Here is a 21,438-nt window from a genome sequence, read left to right as displayed (position 1 = left end):
AAAATATATTGGCCTGGGTTTTTTTGTTTCCTATGTTTTACAGGTGAAATATTTGACTCATTAAATTGATTCGTACTTCAAGTCATGAATAACTTCTCGGCCATTTCTTGAGCAACAAAGTGGAACAACATCTTTGATCCAAACTCCGACTGTAAATTCAGTCAGATTTGTGACAGCAAGGTTTGAAAAAAGAAGAAATGGATTTATATCTCTTCATGACTTTTTTTCACCTGGGCTGATTCTGAAGAAATGAGCTGCTAAAAGTTGAGGAGTGACATTCCTGCATTTTCCTCAGTCTGTCTCTGCTGTTTCTGCATAGGGGACCCCCCCTCCCACCACCACCACCACCCCCACCCCCCAACACCCACCCCAACGCCTCAGAATCTGCCTGGTTCACATACACAAGATTAAGTAGCAAAAGTGACATCCAAGACCAATCGGGCCACCCAAGAGAACCGCAACCAGCGGAGCGGCTGTCAGAGCCCCCTTTTGCAACATTAATCTTCAAGCCTCTCCTGCACTGCCAACTCACATCTCCTTCAAACGGGACAGGGAGGTACACGACTGAACTTTTCCCTCCCTCAAGGTTTCCTCCTCTCCATCAATTAACTCTTTGGGGGACAATTTATCGTCACCCGCCATGTGCCAGACAACTTCAAACACTGGCACAATGAATGACTTTTCCAGACTTTCTCGAACTTTAATTTAGCAACAAGGAGATAAGCTTAGACATTAGCCCAATTTGTAATCATCCTAAATGGCTTCAACTGACATGTGAGGCAGAAACTATACTAAAAAAGTGAATGATGTGTGAGAGGACTACATTTAACGTGTCCGCTCAGGCATTTCTGTGGTCTGTTCATGCCATTAATAAGATGGTAAAATTCAGCAGTGAATTTGTCTTAAATGTCAGAGGGCTGTTAAAATAGACATCGAGGAAACAGCTTGCTGACTGAGCCACTTCAACCACCTCAGCTAACCCCTTTGTCTTCTCTGCTGACCAATAGCATCTTTGATCTCTTTCAGGAGGATAACTCTATGCTCTGTGCGTGTGTGTGTGTGTGGTGGGGGTTATCCTGACCTCCTGGGGGGGGTCACATCCAACCTGATAGCGGTGTGAATGGGAAAACAGCTAAGATGAATACAGCAATTGCTAACTAGCGGAACATGAGTGTGTTATGCTGTGGATGCCTTCAGTCCCAGGAGAGGGCCTTCCTAACCCTGGCCTTTCTTCTGCCCGAGACCTGAGAAGCAAAGGGGGACGTCGCGCCATCTAACAGGCCTCCTTTGAAGAGAGCGACGCAGAAATCAAGCAGCATGCCTCAAATACTTTCTCCTGGTTTTCAGTTCGACTCTTTGCACGTGGCTGGGAACCTAATCTATCAGAATATGTTTCCTTTAAAGGAAATTCTAGTGATATGTTGTATTTTTCTTTTCTTTGTATCGACTTGAAAAGAACAACAAAAAAATGAATGTGACAAACAGGTATCATTTATGTACCCAAAGGCTGATTCATCTTTGCCATTGACTTCTATTGTGGGAATAAAAGTAAAAAAAAACACATCAGTGCCACCTATTCTTCACTGGATGATTTCTTCATTTTGATAAACATGTTCAATTTAGTTCATGTTAACTCAATCCCTCTTCACCATCCTGCCGCAGAGATCCTCATTAGCTGAGTGGATATGTATTCATCCGCAGCTGAAAGTAGTCCCAAACACATGCACTTTTTACCTGTGTTTAAAAAGATGTCTCTAAAAGAAAAGTTAACCGTGCCCATTGGCCTTGAGGCAGAAAAACACACTGTTGCTTTAAGTCTCTTCATTGGATTTGTTGAAAACATCTTCAGCCTCATCTGTTTCAAGGGTTTGTTCATTCAAATTTCTCACAATGTTCTTTTGTATCTCGCCACGCAGATTGTTTTTCAGGATTCCTTTTTGCAGGATTTCTTTGGTCAATACAACAAAGATGAGGTTAAAGAATTGTTTTTGGTGTTTTGTTTTGTTCACATATTCAAATAACTTCAAATAAGAATTCAAAACAAATATATTTTTTTTCCTACAAACGTTCAGGATAATCCTCAGACCTGTCTGTGAACTGCTTCTTTTTCAAACCACAGTCGGCCCAATGTTCTCTTCTCCTGTAATCGGGTCCTTTGTGCTGTGAATGTGTCGTCATGGCCTTACAAAAAACTTTCCTCATAATGTAGGTGTATGTGTTTATAAAGTAATGTTTTCATTATGTTTGAGTTAATATAATATACAGGGCTGGGAATCTTTGGGTGTCTCACGATTTGATTTGATTTGGATTTCAATTCCTGGGGTCAGAATCTATTTTTGACTCAAAATAATTCTTGATTGATGATTCAAAGTTGATTTTTGAATTAGTACATACTTCAGAATCTACTCCAGTCATCTGAGAGACTGGCTGAATTTCTTGCTGCTCCATTTGGCTTTCTACTGAGTTAAAGAGCTAGCCTTAGCACTTAGCAGGGAATGACTGATTAGCCAAAAAAAAAAAAGTATGATTTAAAATCTTAAAATCGAGAAAATAAGAATCTCGATTTTTACATAAATTATTTTTTCCCCATCTCTAATCATATCCCATTTGAATGTGGTGGTGGTTTATATGAAGTTGACACAATTCCACATTTATGTTACAATGAATAATATTTTATCTTCTCTTACATGTGTTGACTGTCGGAGTCTAAAGATGTCTTCTGATTTCAGCACTTCATTAAGTGTAACCTGTTTTATGTAGTACGCTTCTTTTGAACCAGTGGAAAACCATCTGAGAGGTGTTTGTCATTATCAGAGCAGAACTGTTTCCAAACATTCAAACTTTACTTTGAATTCAATTAAAATCTAAATGATTGTAATTAAAGATTAAATACGGTCAGAATGATCCTTTAAATGAACAGACTCTGAGAACTCTTTGAAAGGTAATTTAAACTTGTCGTTAAAAATGTTTGAATTGAAAATAACAGATTGAAAATGAGAAAACCTCAATGCTGGGTCTTTACTTTAAACTTGTTATGATCACAGTAAGACATATTTCCTCCTGCTGGATTCCTCCTATTGGCTAATCCCATTAGAGGATGTTTAGGCTTAATCCTGAGGACGACTGTAAACAGAGAGGCAGAACTGCCTTGTGATCCCAAAACAGCCCACGGACACGAGACATTTCATACATCTAAACATTGAAGAAGTCTGTTCAGTTCTCAATATCTGCTCAGCAGTCCTGGTTTAATGTGGAATTTAATTCTTCAGCATGTTTAATGAATGTGTTTAATAAATCTGTGGAGTGGGATTTATAGATTTGTCTGTTTCTTTACATTTATACATGATGTTTCAGACTCATGACTGGATCTGTATCCACTCCAGACATACTGCTCTTTGAGGATGAACATAATTCAATCGATATTGTTACTGTAAAAGTATAAGAATTCTCAACTCTAGGTGCCAGTTGACCTCTGTAAGCCAGTATAAACTGGTCTTTGACTTGACCTTTCTGACATTTAACCCTAATCCCCAACACCTTAAACACTATTTCTGGCTTCAGCTCTAAGCTTATTCCCTCTACCTCGGGCGTGTTTGAGTGAGCAGCAGAGCTGAATCATCTCAGCACCATGCTGTTCACCTTCTCCTCTCTCTGTTGTTCACTCTCATCTTATTTGTGTCTGACTTTGCAGTTTCCTGCCTGACTCAGGGTGCGTTTCGTCATCCCTGTAAGGGCAACATTGAATTAGCACTGGACCAAATATGGCCCCTGCAGTGATCAAACTGCTGCGTGCCAGAACTTCGGTAAAACACAGGTGTTCTCTCTCCGCGCAGAGGCCGTGTTTACTAGATTGTTCCTGTGAAAGACTCACTTTTTCTCCTTTTTTTCGCTTTCACACAGAACGTTTGTATTTGGAGAGCTGCAAGCTGCCCACATAGTGTCGTCACTGGAGCTGCTTTCCCCGTAAACAGTTTGGATTCAATGAGCTAATCCACCTCCAGAGGTTGGCTCAGTGCCACGCAGCACACCAAACAGACCCCGATGTATAAAAGGGCAAATTTATAGGCAACAATTAAATATTTGCTGCAGATTAGCGGACGATTAATCACCTGTTGCTCCTTACAAAACAGTTCCTGCGTTGGCTCGTAGTAGTTATCAGAGGCCAACACTTGTAAAAACTATGATTAAGACAGTCAGTGACGTAACTGTGACTTGTGTTATTTTAGTGTTGATGCAACATCACTTTGGGGAAAGATTTGATGTAATTTCATCATGTTTCATAGAAAGCTTCCTCTTTAGTAACTTTTCTCCAAAGCCTCCCTTCCTGATGCTCATACCTCAAGTTGACATGAATTTTAAAGCTGGAGCCTGCACTTCATAAAGCCACAGCACCTCCTCTGAGTGCAGCCAAACCACAGCTGCACTCTGCACATGTTCATAGATTGTCCTACAGAGAGAGGTGGTGCACGCACAGAGCCCTCCCCTCTGTTTTTCCCCTGTTTTCTGGGCGCTGACAGTAAATTTTACAAAGTCCAAAACAAGGACGGTCAAAGCGTCACGTCTGTTCGTCTTCAAAGAGTTATGACAGAGAGAGAATAACGAGTAAAAAGGGAAAAGTCTGATAGCCATCAGTGGGACAGGGACTCTAGTAAACACAGCACTGAGTCTAGACCGCTCGAGACGGGCATGTTAAGGTCACGCTCATAAAAGTTCCCATGGACACGGTGCTGACACAGAGGTGTCATCATATAGGGAACATTTCAAGAGAAGAAGAGAAAAATATATGATTCTGTAAGTTAAAAAAAAAAAGTACTTTTAAATCTTCTACTTGTACCACATCCTCCAGTGGCCACCAATAATTGACCTCTTAAAGGAATGCAACGCCTCCTTCATGACTGACATTTGCTTTTAGCAGCTCCTGTGGGATGGGGCGGTAGGCCAGTGGAAGGGGATAGCGGGGGAGATCCTCTGGAGATAAACTGCCATGCCCCCTGTCCCTCAGACAACAAAGAAAGTGAGTGATGTTTGTCTGAAAACCAAGAGCCGCGATCCCCCTTGTTTTGATGTGTGGGCCACCTGGGATGCGGGTCTCCATCAGCACTCGGGCTGAGGAGAGAGGAAGGGAAACAGGACTCACACAGATCTCGTCCCCAGGACAAACAATGTGAGTGACAAGCCTGCTGGAATCCCACGGAAGTCACCCAACAGACGAGGCATTCAAAAACGCAAGAAAAACAAGAGGCGTTTAGGTCGCCACAAAGGGCCGGAGGAGAATCGCACAGCGTGGTCTCCTTAGTTAATCCAGGACAAAAGTGGATGTCATTAAAGCTCCTGTGAGGAGTTTGAGTTGGATATGAACAAGACTGAAATTAATACTGATGCTTCCATCTGCAGTACAAATAAACACAGACCATCAGCAACAAGCCTGATTATGTCTTTAGAGTTATTTTGAATGCCTACTGGAGTAGACCCTGATTTGGGGCGTGCAGAATGATATGTTTGACAGTTAAAGACTTTTTCCACTTTATGCTGATTGAACCAGTATACTTCAGAGAAAAACACAGTACTTAGCTGTTAGGCACATTAATTTGAGAGCTTGAAGTGCATCTTTTTAACCTACTTAACCAATATATTAACCTGTTTATGTATTTATACATAAAATACTGCATACATAGTAAAGTCACCAAAATGTTTTAAATACTTACATTCTAACAGTCCAATAAGTATTTCTATTACATAGTAAGAGTATTTTGATGCAGATATTTTTTTATTTTACTCCTAGTGGAGAAATTTCACTTTGAGGTATTGCTATATCACCTTTGTGATCATTTCTCGATTGTAGGACAAAGAGAGGATCAGAAGTCGTACAGGCCATAAAAAGACAAAACTGTTATCAGTGAAACGTCCCTCACGTTTACCTGCTGTGGATCCGTTGCAGTGTGAGCTTTGCAGACTTGAATCCATGAAGATCCTGGTTCATAAATCTGAGGCAGTGTATGAAATGTCGGGAAGGCAATTTTCCGCATCCCAAATCTGTTCCAAAAACAGAGACTTGTGTTTATGTATTTTAACATTAGAAAAACGTTTGTAGAAGGGACAATGAAAAGACTGGGTGAGAAAGTCAGAGCTTCCGTTCGTCCCAGACTAACAGGACTGATTGGAAAGAAATGACTCTAACAGCTGTCTGGTTCACTGCACAATATCCTCAATGTCCACGTAATGAAATTACTGCGGTATAAACAGACTAATTCAATAGACTGAGATTTGCTTGTGTTTCATGATCATTATATCAGATGTAATGAACTGGAAGAGATGCAGGGTCAAGTAGACATCAACTGGAATACCTGAAGTTAAGTTGAATTAAGTCTTAAACTCCAGGAAAAAAACTATAAAGGACTATTAAGGGGAAAAAAAGCAGACCAAGTTAAAAATAAATGAGTTATCATGTTGCTGCAAAGTGCACTCTGCATGTCGGGGATGTACCCCAACAAGAGTCTGTCAGGATTGATCAGCTCATTTGTTTTTTAAAATTGAACACAAACCTGCTGCATCACATGCATGACACGGAGTAATCTTCTTTCCATTCAGCATCATCGGAATCTCCTGCAGCACATCTACAATCATTTTAATTTACATAATTAAAACACAAAGTGAAAGATGATTGGTGGGAAGAAAAAGTCAGGTTACAAGTTTATGACTTAAACATTCATCATTAAACTTATTTTTGGAATTCTTATTGGCAGGATATTAAATCTTTATAAGTCAATGCACTAATGTTGTGAGCATGATTTTCCTCTTCAGTGTAAAGGCCTTTATCAGGGTTCCTTTGATACTGCCCCATTATTGCTTTTTAATAGTAAGGAAAAAAACTAGTCGGTGTAGTACATGAACCTGAATTAAGATCTCTACCAGGACTAAGCAGTAATAAGAGGAACTCTCTTATTTATGGGCTTGTAGTAGAATATGAAAAGGTGTGTACCTAATAGGAAATACTTAAATATGACTGAATGATCTTTGTTACATTGTGTATAAAATGTGTAATGAACTTTGAGTGTGTTAACATTCAGAGTTCCTACAATTAAAATGGTTTAAATTTTAAATAATCCAAACTGGTCGTCTTTGCTTCAGTAGTCAGTCATTTACTGCCCCGTAGAGTGCAGACCAATTTACATGCCTTTGAATCTATATCTGATTTATCCTGAATGTTAATCTATCAAATTCAAACGACATTTCCTGGACGACTACAATCTTATAACAATCAAAATAAGTTTGTAGAACATCAAATCAAAATTTGGTTGAGTGACACTCAGAATGTCAGAGGGCTCAACGTTGTGTGTCTCATTACTTCACACGTCTGGAAATTATTATTTTGTCCAGGGAACATTTCCTCACTAGCTTACATCATGTCAATGCATTTCCGTCATTTGTGTTTGTTATTCAAAGGGTGTGTGTGTGTGTGTGTGTGTGTGTGTGTGTGAGTCATGGAAGAGCAGAGTGTTGAAACAAAGAGGAAACACCTCAGATGAACCCAGAGGTCACACACACACACACACACACGCACACACACACACATGTAACATGAATGAAAGCAGCACCCTGGCTGGTCTCTGTGCTGTGTCACTGCTTGAGGATCCTGACGAGGGGAGCGGCCCCTGGCTGTGAGGAAACGTGGGGTGTCCTGCGTGGAGTGTCGGCTGTGGGAGTCAGAGCAGGGGTACGAGGCCCAGATGGATGTCGGGGCAACATCTGTTCCGCCTCTCGGCTGGGTCTTATCAGCAGAAAAGCTGCCACACACACTGGACAGCAGAAGATGGAGAGAAAAAGGGAATTCTTTGCAGAGTTTAAGAAAACATGCCGGCTTTCGTTTGTCTTGTAAACAAAAGTTAGGTTCCCCGTCGGGTCGCGCATTTGCATTTCACAAAGCTCGCAGGCTTTATTTTGTTGTGTGTGTGAGACTGTATTTGTTTTTACCTCTGGTGGGTCTTTATACTGCGTGAGGCACACTGTCCTGCCAGGGCAAATAAACTGCACAATTTCACATCAATGCAGTCAAACTCAAAGGGCCGTCACAATTCTTTTTTTTTCTAAATTTTCATTTAAATTCCACAAACGTTCACTATATTCTTTATAATTGAAGATTTAACACACATTTTAAAACCGTCTCTAGATCCTTGCTTGTGTTGTTAATGATCTCAGTCACTTTTGACTAAAGCGTCTGCTAAATGTAGGATACATAAAATGCTATAATTTAAATTAATACAAAATAATGAAACTCAATAAATGTGCTCGTAATGATATTCAAGCTTTTCTTGTGATCGTCTTTACATTTTCATCGTTTCTCATAATAATAATCTAATAGTGTATTTTATTTTGTACAACAAACTTGTATAGTTTTATTAACACATAACAGTCTAAATATGACTCAAAGGCCTGATGTCATAATCTCTAATGCCTTTTAATAGGACCTTATGACATCATATTTTTCAGTATTAGATTGATCATTTACTTTTTTTTGTTATATCTCTTGATTTCTGGACTCCGTCACACAGAGTGCTGTATTTCTCTTTCTCTTCTCTGCACAAAGTTTGATGATCATAAGAAGAAAATACACACTGCTTAACTCCCAAACGAGAAGAGCAGGGACAACACGCTCTGGCAGCTTCTACTTTACGCTTGAAGGAGTCACGCTGAGGTTGTGCTGAAAAAGGTAAAATGTTTGAAGATAATATTTTTGAAAATCCCACATGGTTTTCATTCATGCCATGGCTGGTCTGCTTCCTCAGCAGTAAAATTACGAGTGCTGATTTACAGTCCTTCAGTGTTTGAATGTACGCGGCCAGTATTTAAATCAAATCCACACCTTTCCTGTGTTCACTGTAACGCATATGAACTGTACACACTGTAACTAAGTTGTTCAAAGAGAACAAGCGATGACGTGCATGCAGCGCTCTTTCTATGTCAGAAAAGCAAAAGTACAAAAGATTTACAAATGATGCTGGAGGCTTCCAGTTTGCACATGGTCTGTGGTTGCCAGGTGTGAACTCTGAAGAGTACATTAAAGTTCTTTTTTGTGTCAAGCTTAGTCAGCCTGAAAAAGAAACGCTCTGGCATTCAACAAGCTTCATTCTTTCACACCTTTGCTTTATTTACAGCCAGAAATTAAGCCTGCCATAGATAGTTTGATGTTCCCCCCTTCCAGGCATCCATTTATTACCATTCAGATTAGTGAACTATAGAAATCAACATGCAGGGACCTGAAAGTTTCTAGAGAAACTGTATCCATCACAGTGAACATCACATCTGTTATTGTTGCTGACAGATCGATTAGCACATCAACAACAAAACTGCTCTGAAACTTCTTATCTGGAAGCCATTGAGGGTCTGCTGACAAGGAGGACAGACAAAAATAAATAGAAAAACACACAGCCAGACAGCAGCAATTAAACAGGTAGAGCAGGTAAAGGCCTGTGTGGGACAAGAGAAAGGCTGCATCTTTTAAGGGAAGTAAAATCAACTATACAAAGACAAAGAGAGAGAGAGAGAGAGAGCGTGAGGATCATTGGAAGAGATAGAGAGGGAGAGAGAGGGGGGTCCCCTGTCTCTCTTTTTCATCCAGGAGGGCTGCTCACTGAGGTCCTGGCCTCTTCCCTTCCCCGTGGAATCCTGGACGCCCAAGCTGAGGGAAGGCTGCCTCGGCGTGACCAAAGGGAAGCAGAGAGAGACTGAGAGATAGTGAGGTAAAGAAAGGGATGCAGAGAAGAAGAGAACCTGAGAAATGAGTGAATAAGGTGAGAGAGATAGAGAGAGGGCAAAATCAGAGAGAAAGTGAGAACGACAGAAAGAAAAGGGGGAAGCGAGGCGAGCTCAGCAGCCCGTGGTTTGTCTCAGGGCTGCAACAGCTTCCAGAGCTGGTGTGCAGCAGACTGAAGAGAAGCACGTCTGCCCCAGAGGCAGAGACTGGAAAACAGGATCAAAGAGTCGCCAAGGCAACCTGCATGACACACATTGTATTAAAGCCACACGGTTAATTTGAAAGAGATGGAAGAAGGGCAAAAGGAGAAGAAAAGGGGAGGCAGAGGTAGCACAGAGTAGAGTGTATTTATCAGGAACTCTTGTCTCACTTGCTTGACTTTCCACTCAAAACTTTCTTCAGCTGCTACACTTTGACCTCTAGGGTTTCTTTGAAAAATCATAAATTATGAGACAACCTTCAATGCCTCATCTGGGATTTCATGATCATCCTCTCGTGTCTCCACAAGTCAACTTGAATACAAATCAGAACTGTATATTGTTCAGCTCATCGTCCGTTTCATGCTTACATAGATTGCTGGAATGTTGAAGTATAAAAAAAACAACAAAGTCACCATACCTATAAATATATGTTGTTGTTGGTATCACAAGGTTACACATAAAAGATTCTGAGACTGTATTGAGTGTGACTCTTAGATATGTGAAATATCAAACTAAATAACAACAGAGGCCATATTGACATTTTTTAAAACTTTAATTGCCATAATAGACAAAAAGTTTGATTGGAAAAAAACAAAACAAATAACGATACAAAATCAACAAAAAAAAAAAAAAAAACAGACAGCAGTGAATGTGTGAGCAGGTGAAATGCAAAGTTCAACATTTGTATAATCCCTCGTCCACAGATTTGTTTTGCATTCAGGTGACTGAATGGGGCACAGATCCCTCCAGAGTCTAAAAGCTAGCTGGCAGATCTCAGTGAAGGACAAAAAGCGATTAAAAACCTGACAAAACACTGAACAAAATGGGGCGCCGGTAGCCTAGCAGGTAGTGTGCGCGCCCCATGTCGGAGGCTCACGTCCTCAAGAGTGGGAGGTCCGGGTTCGAATCCAACCTGTGGCACCTTTCCTGCATGTCGTTCCCCACTCTCTACCCCCGGTTTCTGACTCTTTCCACTGTCCTATCTCTACAAAAAATAAAGGCATAAAAATAAAAACACAGGGAGGCGGTTTGATTCATTAGTGAAGCACATCTTGTGGCACGTTCAATACGACTAATTTTAAAGGTGCTAGTCCACATGAGGGCAGAAAGATGACACGTGGGATGAAAACCCTGCAGAGTGGTAATGGGGACGGGGAGCGGAACTGCAGTGGAGGAGCATAGTGCGCGGGGATGAAGTGGGGCGGGGGTCCACGATAAACAGCAGACAGGGAGGGGTCTTCACAGACAGTTGGAAGGCATTAGGGTGTCGGACAGGGAATTGTCAGATGCAGCTGTTGCTGCGACTGATTGATAGAGTTTGTATTCCACCCTGATGGGAGACAGGAGCTGCTCCCCGGGCAGAGACGGATTATGTGAGTTTCAAAAGGAAAAAAGAAAACAATAAAAGAAATGTGAAAATGAAAACAAACAAACAAGACATTTGCTTTACATACAGAAAACTTACTTCATCACATTTTTCTATCTTGAGGCTGCATGGAGCCTGGTCAATCATTGCGTTTTTTTCTTTTCTTTCTGGTCTTTGATTTAAAACAATTCACAAGTGTGTTATGACATAGAAATCTGAATGCACTGTACATAGCTCTACGTGGTTAACATACAGAGCTATAAAATATACCCTAAGTTGCACATTTATAAAAGCATTCTTGTTTCCACTTCACTTCTCAGTATAGCACTCAGTCACATGATTACTAGTGCTTGTGTATGGCTGCACAGGAGGGTACACTGCAATATATTGTTAGCATGTACATAATACTCCATGAGATACTCAGACTACACTATTCAGATTAGATATGTAACTACCGTACATAAGACAAGGCATTGGACTATTCACTCCAATCACACAACAACATTCGTTGTTACCGGGTCAAAAGGAGAAGCACACAAGACGACCATACAGTTCTTCTTAGTGACAACGTCAACAGTGCCCACCCACACATCCTGTAAAGTCATTACTGGAGATGTTAAACATATCTACAGACAACCTGGGCTCACTCTGTGTGTGACTGATGTGTGTGTGTGTGTGTGTGTATAAGACTGAGAATGTGTGTGTTAGTGTCCAATGATGACTGAAGGAATGCCATATGTCCCACATGCCACTGGTTTAATCCCAAAGGCGCAGACAGTAGTAAACAAGATTTCCATTTCTGGCAGAGTTCTGATTTTCCTGTATAAACTGCTTTACATCAGTTGTGTTTAATGGCAGCTCTCCGCACTCAGGCTGTAGTGGCTGACTGCTTGTGCACAATCTCAATTTGAAAAAAAAAAAGAGAGCCCAGTAAAAAGGTGGCTAACATACAATACACTTCTCAAAGGAGGCCAGCTTTCTGCTCTATATTCTTGTGTTTACATGTGTGTGTCTGTGCATGTGTGTGTTCATGTGCAACAGCAGCGCCTGGTGCTCTTCTTTGTCGTCAGCCGCTAATGTCTCTTAGCATTAGCAGCGTTAGCATCATATCCTTGCAGGCTCTGTGTCTTTGTCCTCCAATAGGCTAATGAACTGACCAAATATTTCCTTCACCGTCTCCATGTTGTCGGTGGAGCTGCCCTCCAGGATCCAGCGCTTCCCTCTGGCCAGCGGCTCCAGCTCGAAGTATTTCTTGATCTGCGGAAAAATATAGACAACACACTCAGGATTTAAATCCTGTTTGTATATGTTTTCATACTTAAATGGGAAACATATTTTTTCGCCAAATGTGAGAAAATTAAGAATACTTTGCTTTGTGCTTAAGTTGCTGGCTGGAATAATATTTAGCGTGATCATATTTAGCTTGATCATATTTAGCGTTTGGGTGTTTTTTCGACCTGACAGTCAGAAAACATTTTCATTTGACCGGAGTGTAAGATAAGCACTGAGTTTACTGTTGCATTTCTGTTTTCAGAGGCCACAAGACATTCAAAAGCAAAAGCAGAAGCTCCCTGTATTATTCTCTAACCCTACTACAGTTACATGCACGATGGGTTTTCTTCATATAATCACTAACATGAAACAGTATGCTCCCAAAGTTTAGGAATAAACAGATAAATAAAATGGACTTAGTGAAATAAAACAGAATTTTTCTCTGTAAGAATGCGGCCTGTTGGTTTGGCACTGCTCTTTGTAACAGTTGATTATGATGCTCATATGCCGGCTTTCAGTGGGGTGCGCTGAGGTTGGTGGTAGAACCAGAACCAGCTGTAAAGTAAAAACAAATCTCAGCAGAGGGAAACAATGTCTCAGACCTCCACTGAGGGTACTGCAGGTTGTTAGGGATTCTGACATTTTTAAGCCAAGAGTAATGGAAGCTATTCTGTTTGCCCAATGTGGATGAAGTTCAGCCATATCCTCCTGTTTGTCTGTTAGCCAGCGAGGAATCACAGAGACAAATGTGACCTGTGTCGACAATACCATACAATGATTAGTATTTTGGTCCTGATTACTGTCATGTTGTTTTACTCTAAATATTAATGCAAAGACTTGGGCTGGAAAGGAGACTTTCATCAAACTGCACACGTACCAATTCTGTGAAGACTTTTAATCATTAGGACTGGAAAAAAAGGCTTTCATTACATTTGTTTAAGCGTTCTGATATTATCTGTACATATTTCTGCTAATACAAATCAAATATCGATGACAGAGCTTTATATAATCAACACAGCAGATAAGCTCAGTATAAGAAAGTGCTCTCATTCAATAAAAGAATACAAATACATTCAAGCACACCAGCAAATCCGTACAGGTGTCCGTCACACAGTCAAATGACTTTTCAACTTCAAGTGAAATTGCTTTTGTCTAGACCGTGCAGAGCTGTCTAGCTGTGCCATGGTGTGTGGCATGAAGAGGATGGGGAGGAGGAGAAGAGGGAGGAGGGAGGTGGGGGTATTCTTTGTGTCTGCTCAAATCCAGCCAGCCATGCCAGTGAGTGGGAGAGCAAGCGCTGTCTCTGCCCCTGAGCCGAGTCTCTGTCCGGGTGTAATGTGAGTTTAATGACAGATTAAGTCACCTCAGCCGTGTTTGGCTCAGAGGCCTGGCTAGAAAGCCGAGCGGACCCAAACAGTGTTAACAAATCTGTCTGGGTAACTCGAGCTGCCCTAGTCCAGGCTCTAGCCCCAGACCTAGACTGCAGACGTTGCGGCTGGCTGCCTGTCTGGCTGGCTGGCTCACTTGTCTGCCGGTAGCCAAGGCCCTCTTCTGGAAGATTCTGGCCCCTGCACTGGCAGACAGTCAAAAAGGCAGCAGTGACCTCTGTGCAAGTGCAGACATGCTCAAGCTTCTGTCACTTCTCCTGCTTCGCCCTCGTGCCAACAGAACACGAACCAGGTGCATCTTAAAGTGCGGCAAATGCCTACAATGTTTTGTAACATCAGGCAACTGATCTTACACACCTGATACCAGATGACTTATCAAGTTTTCCACACAGCTTAAAAGTTATGCATCATGAAATACCAAAGAATCCTCCATTTATTTAATACCTGGTTGGTATGAACATCTTCTTAGGGGACACATTTCATCAACAAGGCCCATCCCGGCATAGATTTTATTCACACAACAACTGACGATCAGGGTTCTCTGCCAAAAACACAGTCTTACTGTTACATGACCGAAGGAACCCCATGACCTGCAGTACTGTAACAGACGGGTGCATCCACACTGACAGTCGACAGTGCGGCCCAAAACAGTTTCTCTGAGATTAAGTCCTCCTAAGCACACTTATGCTTGCTTAAGGAATTGCGTGAGGCAGTGGGACGGGTAAGCCACACAAGGCGTCGGTTGCCAGATGGCTCCTAGGATGACCAGTGGGTCACCCAGTCTAGCTTCTTCTAGGTCATACACACCCGGGCCTCGCCTGGTGCATGGGAGAAAGCAGCTTATAAATACATGAGGGTGTCAAAAAATCTATAATCACCTGTGTGTGTGTGTGTGTGTGTGTGTGTGTGTATGTGTGTGTGTATGCCCACTGCTGGAACAAGGGTTGGAAATTACCATTTTCGCCTACCTGCCACTGTTGCTGTGGATCTAAAAATCTAGCTGCCACTGTTTTTTTTTTTTTTACCAGCCAACATATAATATTACAATCAAGGCTTCAAGCATCCAAATAATAGAATATTTATGATGAAAATTGTTTCAACTATTAAGGAAAATACGCTCATATCCAGAGAAAAAGTTTGTTATTTTTGTTTACAATTTTGAGGCTGGTTGGAGTCTCCATTGCATCTATGTCCTGAACGACTGATTAGCTGTTACTAAACCTCGACTCAGAGGCAAGACAATTCATTCATTGCTCTAAAAGTACATGAGCAGAGTCATCACAAGCATAAATGTTTCTGCAGTAAAGTGATTTTCATTTTGGGATCACACATGATCCCATGTTCAAGTGTGACACCCCATCTCAGGCAAGTCTGTACAGCACTCAGACTAGTCTATGTCTGAGCATGAGACAAGACAAAGATGTTTTTAAGTCACTGCGTGTCCAGCACTCAGTTCGTTGTAGCTTCTAATATGTGTGGTCTAATAAGTTTTGTTAACTCCTGTGTTTGTATTTCAGACGTCTTTAGTTGTGTTAAATGGCTACTGCTGAAAACCCCACACCTTTGGAACTTTAATTGCGAAGAAAGAATCAGAGATACAATGTGTTGATTATCATATTAACTGAGCTTCAGCAGAGCAACAATTAGTGGTGGTTTCACCAAAGCAAGCCATTTAGCCCATAGCCTATTTTACGTTAACACTGACACTGGGAGCATGTAGGACCGCCTGGCTCTGCTCATAAAGTCAGAGTGAACAACCAGAGGCCCAGAATTAAATATACATTGTTTTTTGTCACAAATCACTCTGTTATGTTACTTTTATTTACCCACCACTGTGGCTGTAGGTTGAGCAAATTCACCTGACATTGCATCCTCATTTGGTGCGTGCTAATTTCCAACCCTGGCTAAAACTCAGTCATGTTGTGGGGAAAGCCACATATTTCAGGAAAGCAGAACTCTTTGTAAACAGGCCTCAAGAGATAAAGTGACTTTGAGTTGGACAGGTTGAGCAGATTTAAAAATGCTATGACTGAGTCCTTGCATAGGTTGGGTTTTATATTGAATCATTTAAGACATTATTGCCCGGACAATCATATTCAGTAATGCTTTATTATTTTAAAAAATCAAATAAACAATACATATCTCAGTACTAACCACTAAAAAGGTTTTGTAAGGTCAACAGACAACATCTACAGTATTTAACGTTACTAAGTTCAAATGCTTGTGTTTACTTTGTTTTATTAGACAATAGGTGTTCATGGTTTTTTAAGTAAGTTTTACAAGTTGGATTTTACGGCGAAGTAAGATCTGATGATAAAATGACTGATGAAGAAAATAAATTAGTGTTCAAGTGTACAGTCCATGAAATGATTGATCTATAGTTAATGGACAAGCTGTTCAGAGTGGGAAAGTGTATATAAAGGATTTACATTTCTTTAATTGTTGGTGGAAGTCAGTATTTAAACTATTTGTGGGAAAGAGACCAAAATGAACTTGGCGATCGAGACTTTTTCGATATTTGCTTACATTTTACAGGTTGATTAAAAGAGATAATTTAACAGTTACTTAGTGGAAAAATGGGTCTTGAAGAAATGTCCCTTCATTAATGATAGGCTGTTAGGTTTGAGAATGTGCGACCCAGTGTCTGCAAGGAGAGGCTTCACAGCTAGTCAGCTAAGCTTAAGCCCCAAACCTGGCAAGCCAACTTCATGCTCCTTAAGACAAGTGGACTGGCATGTTTGGCACGTGCACCCAGCTGCTCCCTGACCTGTCTGCCAGATTACTATATTTGATGGTCACTGTTGGCATTTTGTCAAATCAAAAGGATATCCTGGTAGAATAAGAAGAGCTTTGGCAGCTGTCTGCGGAGCCCTGCTCTGGCCTCCTGACCAACTAAACACACCACGGAGGCAGACAGAGGCAAAAAAAAAACCCCAACTAGCTGTCTGGATGAGTGAGAGGAGAAAAATGAAGCCAAGTCCAGTCATGGAGGTGCATGATGTTGGCTCCTGAGACAATATGTGAGAAAAGACCCTGACAAATTTATATCCTTCATAAGTTTATGTCCTCTGTTCTCCAGTGGCGTTCATTTGAAAAATAAAATTGAGAGTTCAAACTAGAAAGCAGCTGGTAGTGTGCAGTACATCATCCTGCATGGACTTGGACTGGGACTTGGACAGTGGCCTGTGCAGTCCAGCAAAGATTACCTATTGAAGTGGGAAGCAGGAGAGTTCAGCTCCTGGACACTTGAGACATGTCCTTGAGCAAGGCACTGAGCCCCTACCCACCAGGAGTGATGCTTTTGTAACATCACCATCACTTTAAAATCCTCTCTTCTAATGCATTTCTATTGGTCCTGTTTGCATGTGAATGTGTGTATTTTGGGTCTGTGTGTAGTAATAATATTAACAATGATGTAAAAAGATTGGTTTTTCCCCAAAAAAGTTTAGCAATGTCATTCAGACTATTTGTCTAATTCTTCTCAAATGCTCTTCTCATATTAACCCTTCGATTGTCATCATGAAAAAGTAAAAAAAAAAAAAAGGACCTGAGCTGAGGATCACAAAGCCTTATTTTAAACAGTTCATACATTGATAAGACAATTAGTACAATGATTTTAATGGTAAAGAGAAACTGACGTCATGGCAACATATGCCATGACGAAGTACCATAGAAGTACCTTTGTTGGAACAATGTCACAGACACTTACAGTATATAGGCAGCTGACAAACACCAGTCTGCAGCCGAATATGACCCATATTGGTCATGTTTGAAACAGTGATTTATCAACTTCAAAATTGAGGATGGAGGATTTTGGATGGAGCGTTCACAATGTTTAATCTGTACCTGGTATGTTTCTAATAGTCATTTTGGCAGTTTGCACCGATTACTTCAGGTTAAGTACGTTTCTCAAGGGTGCAATGGCAGCAGTACAAGATAACACAGAACCCTCAGTCTTGTTCAGTATTATCTGATAGTAGGACTTGCTGTGGTCAACGGTCTTGTGCCTTTGTTCACATATTTGGGAAATCTAAAGTCAGTTCTAGCATTCTTGTAGAAGTTAACAGCAAAGCCAGATGGTAGATGCACGTTTTTTTGGAAAGGCTCCCACAGAAGATCTGTATCGTAAAAGAAAGTGGAATGACCTGCGCTGTCAGCTCTCAATTTCTAATCTAGGGCAAGTTTTTTTGTTTAGTCTGGCTCTTGCCGTTGCCTCAGGTTCCAAAAGTCTGAGAAAAATATTGCAACTAAATTCAATAATATCAAATAATACTAATTATCTCTTCCTGTTTAAGTAATAAGATCATAAAAGGAAGAACAAGCAACATCCAACCGTGAAGACTTTGCCTTCAGCCATGTTTAGAAAAGCCAACATCTAAATGGAAGCTGATAATGAGACTCACTCAAACAGATAAGTAATTCTTTAAAAACTGCTTCCTGGAGGCAACTATCAAAACCCCTCTGTCGAGCAAGGATAGCTTTACTCAATAAACTCAGTCAAGAAATAATGATATCAGCCTTGAGGTTTTCATTTAGATAAACTTTGACTGGGATCCACTTTCAACAAAAATAACATCCGTAGAAAGGGTTCGTTCGAGCATGTGTGAATAAAATGACCAAGGGGACAGGCGGCAGAAGACCGCATACAAATCTTTGCACTACATTTATTTTAGCATATCCAATAAACAAATGTTTCATATAGTATTGGCTTTAAAATAACTCTCAGCCACTCAAGGCCTCCAATGCCCTTGTCCTGTTTTGTACCATTACCATGTCTATCTACTTTACCGTCATGTGTCAAAACCTCAACACACAGGCAAGCTGTATAACTGGAGAAGGAAGCATTAGAGGGGATCTGAACCGGGGAAAGTGGCATACTCAAATATCCAAGACAATCAATTACACCATTTCTTGACATGTTGGCCCCTGTGAAAATATCAGTCACTTGGAACATGGCCCACACTGGCAGCCGCATTGATATAAGAGGGTAATGGGAGATCTATTTCCCATATAATAGATACATCTTTGTTTGCTTTTCCGGCTCACCTAAAGAGCCTTTAAGACAAGAGAAAGCCTGGGGTTCGCCAGGAGTGAAACACTTGGGAAGCCTTTGAAAAAAACAAACATCGCAATTGTGGGAGGTGTCAAAAGAAAGAGCCTACTGGCCTGTGAGTAAAACCTAAAGCCTATTTAAGCCAGGCAGTAACACCTTGGGCAATGGAGCCACAGTTTCCCATCTGAAGGGATTACTGTCCCCGAGCCCAACCAAAGGTAGATAATGACCTAATCACCTGTTAAGTGAAAGTCTTGACTGTAGGTGAGGCACATGACACTACCAACTGTGTCTGGATAACATGAATTAAGGTGTTTACAGCCTCTTTTGCATTTAGTTGGGACGGCTAGAAGGTGGTAGAGCACAGGGCTTGGTAATAAACAAAGGACCTATGTCAACATATATATATATATATATATATATATATATATACATACATATACACACACACACACACACACACACACACACACACATGGAATACAATAACCATTAACATAAAGTACAAGCATCAGAAGGGTGAGCTGGTTAAAACCATGAAATACATGGACTTCAGTTTTATCCTTCTTTTGCTGTAAAAACGATCCAGGCCCAGCCAGCTAGAAAAAGTGGTGAGCCCACCCTGGAACCAGGCCATAGTTGTAGAACTGTTGGACCAGAGTTTTCAACAGGCAACAAATTAAGACTTTAGTTCTTATGTCACAGAGCAAAAACTGAGCTGCCTTTAGATTTACTGTCCTGTTCCACTCAGGTGGGACCATAGGTCTCCCTCAGGCTCAGCTCAGTGCAGGTTCAAAGTGATTCAGTCGCTGCGTACTTCTCTTCAAAGCCAACTGACCACTGCCAGATCAGAGCCGTCCTCAGAGGTGCTGTAAATCTAAGCAAGACTGCAAAGGGAACATTCTTCCCAGCCCTTGCAGCAGCATAGAGGCATTTATTCTTATTTTTCTTGCAGCAGATCAGATTACGTCCAGAAACACTGGCTGCTGTTACCTGGGTAAATGACCCATGGCTAAAGTCTGGTGGTAGCAACAACAAATGCAATGTGCGTTTAAAGAACACAGTCAAACAACAAGGATTAAGACTGGGCAATTACTTGATAGTTTCTATCTACTCAATTTACCCAATCATATAATGATTAAATCATTTTATTTTAATATATTGTTTTCATATTCTTATCTCTGTGACGATAAAGATGTATACCAGATTGCTACCACTTCTGGGGACAGAATCAGCTATCAAAACATCTAGGGACAGTCAAGTAACTGATCATGCAGAATTGGGCACATTAAACAAGAAAACATGGCTGACACAGGTTTATAAACCTATACGCCCTGAGTTTCTGTTACATCATAACATCTCAAGAGGCATTTCTCTACGGGTCCTTGAAAGAGATCAAGGACAACAGGTCAAAGACCTGGTTATGTTACAGTCAAGAAGCATAAATAACATTTTCTGTAGTAAGAGTACGAGCTTGAAAAAAATGGGAAGGAAAACATCCGCTCTCTTGTGAAAACTGAGAAGTAATTGGCAGGTTCAGTAGCTGGAACATGGCCTCTTCACCAGGGGTTGACCTGCAGGACACTAAGAAAAGTCTGTGAGGGCAAAATATCTGGGCTGTGTGTGTAGAGGGGGAGCGGGGGTGCCCATGTTTGTCTGGCTTTATTACAGATTTACAGTAACTCAATTTATTAAAGGCCAAGAGCTCCTTGACAAAGAACATCTGGTCTGTGGGACTTGAAGGGGGAGCTGGCGTCCTGCCCATGCTCCCTGCTGCAGGGGCCAATGCGCCAGCACCTTCCCTCAAGCTCGCCCTCCCACTCTCTGAGCTTCTTGAGAAAAGAGCCGCCTTGCTGTAGCAGCCCACACAGAGGGCCCTCAAAGCCCAGGAGGTCCGTTACAAGCCACCCCTCCTCCTCCAGGAACCCCGTATTGGGACCCTCTACCCCTTTCACTCTGGGGCCCCCCTTTCACGCTAGCGTCTTGACAGTTGACCAGCCTCAAAGCTGCAGCAGGCCTCTGCTTTAGCACACAGCATTGCAATCAAAGTTGGAGTCTGCACACACACCCACACACATTATCCTTCTCACACATTCACAAACACTCTCATATGCCACAGGGCCATATTTGAAATTTGAGTTTGCTGGTTTTCTTACATTTTTCTGTCTGTAGTCATGACCACATCTTTAAACTGTGTGTTGTAAATGATTCAATGGTTCTGTACAGTAGATGGCAACAGATTGTAGAAAAAGCCAAATCAGAAAAACTAAATAGACACACAATAAAAAAAGAGTAAAGTGAAACTAAGTCACATGTTCAATGGAACTTTTCCAACAGTTTCAAGTCTGTTTCTAATGTTAACTTTTTCTGGACTGTAGTAAATCACTATGAAAAAGTCAATCCATCAG

The 21,438-nt window shown here is 41.2% G+C and overlaps 1 protein-coding gene across 2 annotated transcripts in view; it reads right to left on the bottom strand.

Annotated features, from left to right (window-relative positions):
- Positions 1-11,147: 11,147 nt before the first annotated feature.
- The window catches only part of LOC109991571 (ADP-ribosylation factor-like protein 15), a 99,126-nt gene continuing 88,835 nt past the window's right edge, over positions 11,148-21,438 (bottom strand). For both annotated transcript variants that reach the window (XM_020643894.3, XM_065948921.1), the window contains exon 5: positions 11,148-12,574. In XM_020643894.3, the coding sequence (XP_020499550.1) occupies positions 12,422-12,574 (153 nt within the window). In that variant the 3' untranslated portion in view covers positions 11,148-12,421. The remainder of the gene's footprint in view (positions 12,575-21,438) is intronic.

Source organism: Labrus bergylta, chromosome 2 (genome assembly GCF_963930695.1).
Source record: "Labrus bergylta chromosome 2, fLabBer1.1, whole genome shotgun sequence".
NCBI lineage: Eukaryota > Metazoa > Chordata > Actinopteri > Labriformes > Labridae > Labrus > Labrus bergylta.
This window is presented reverse-complemented; position numbering and strand designations above follow the sequence as displayed.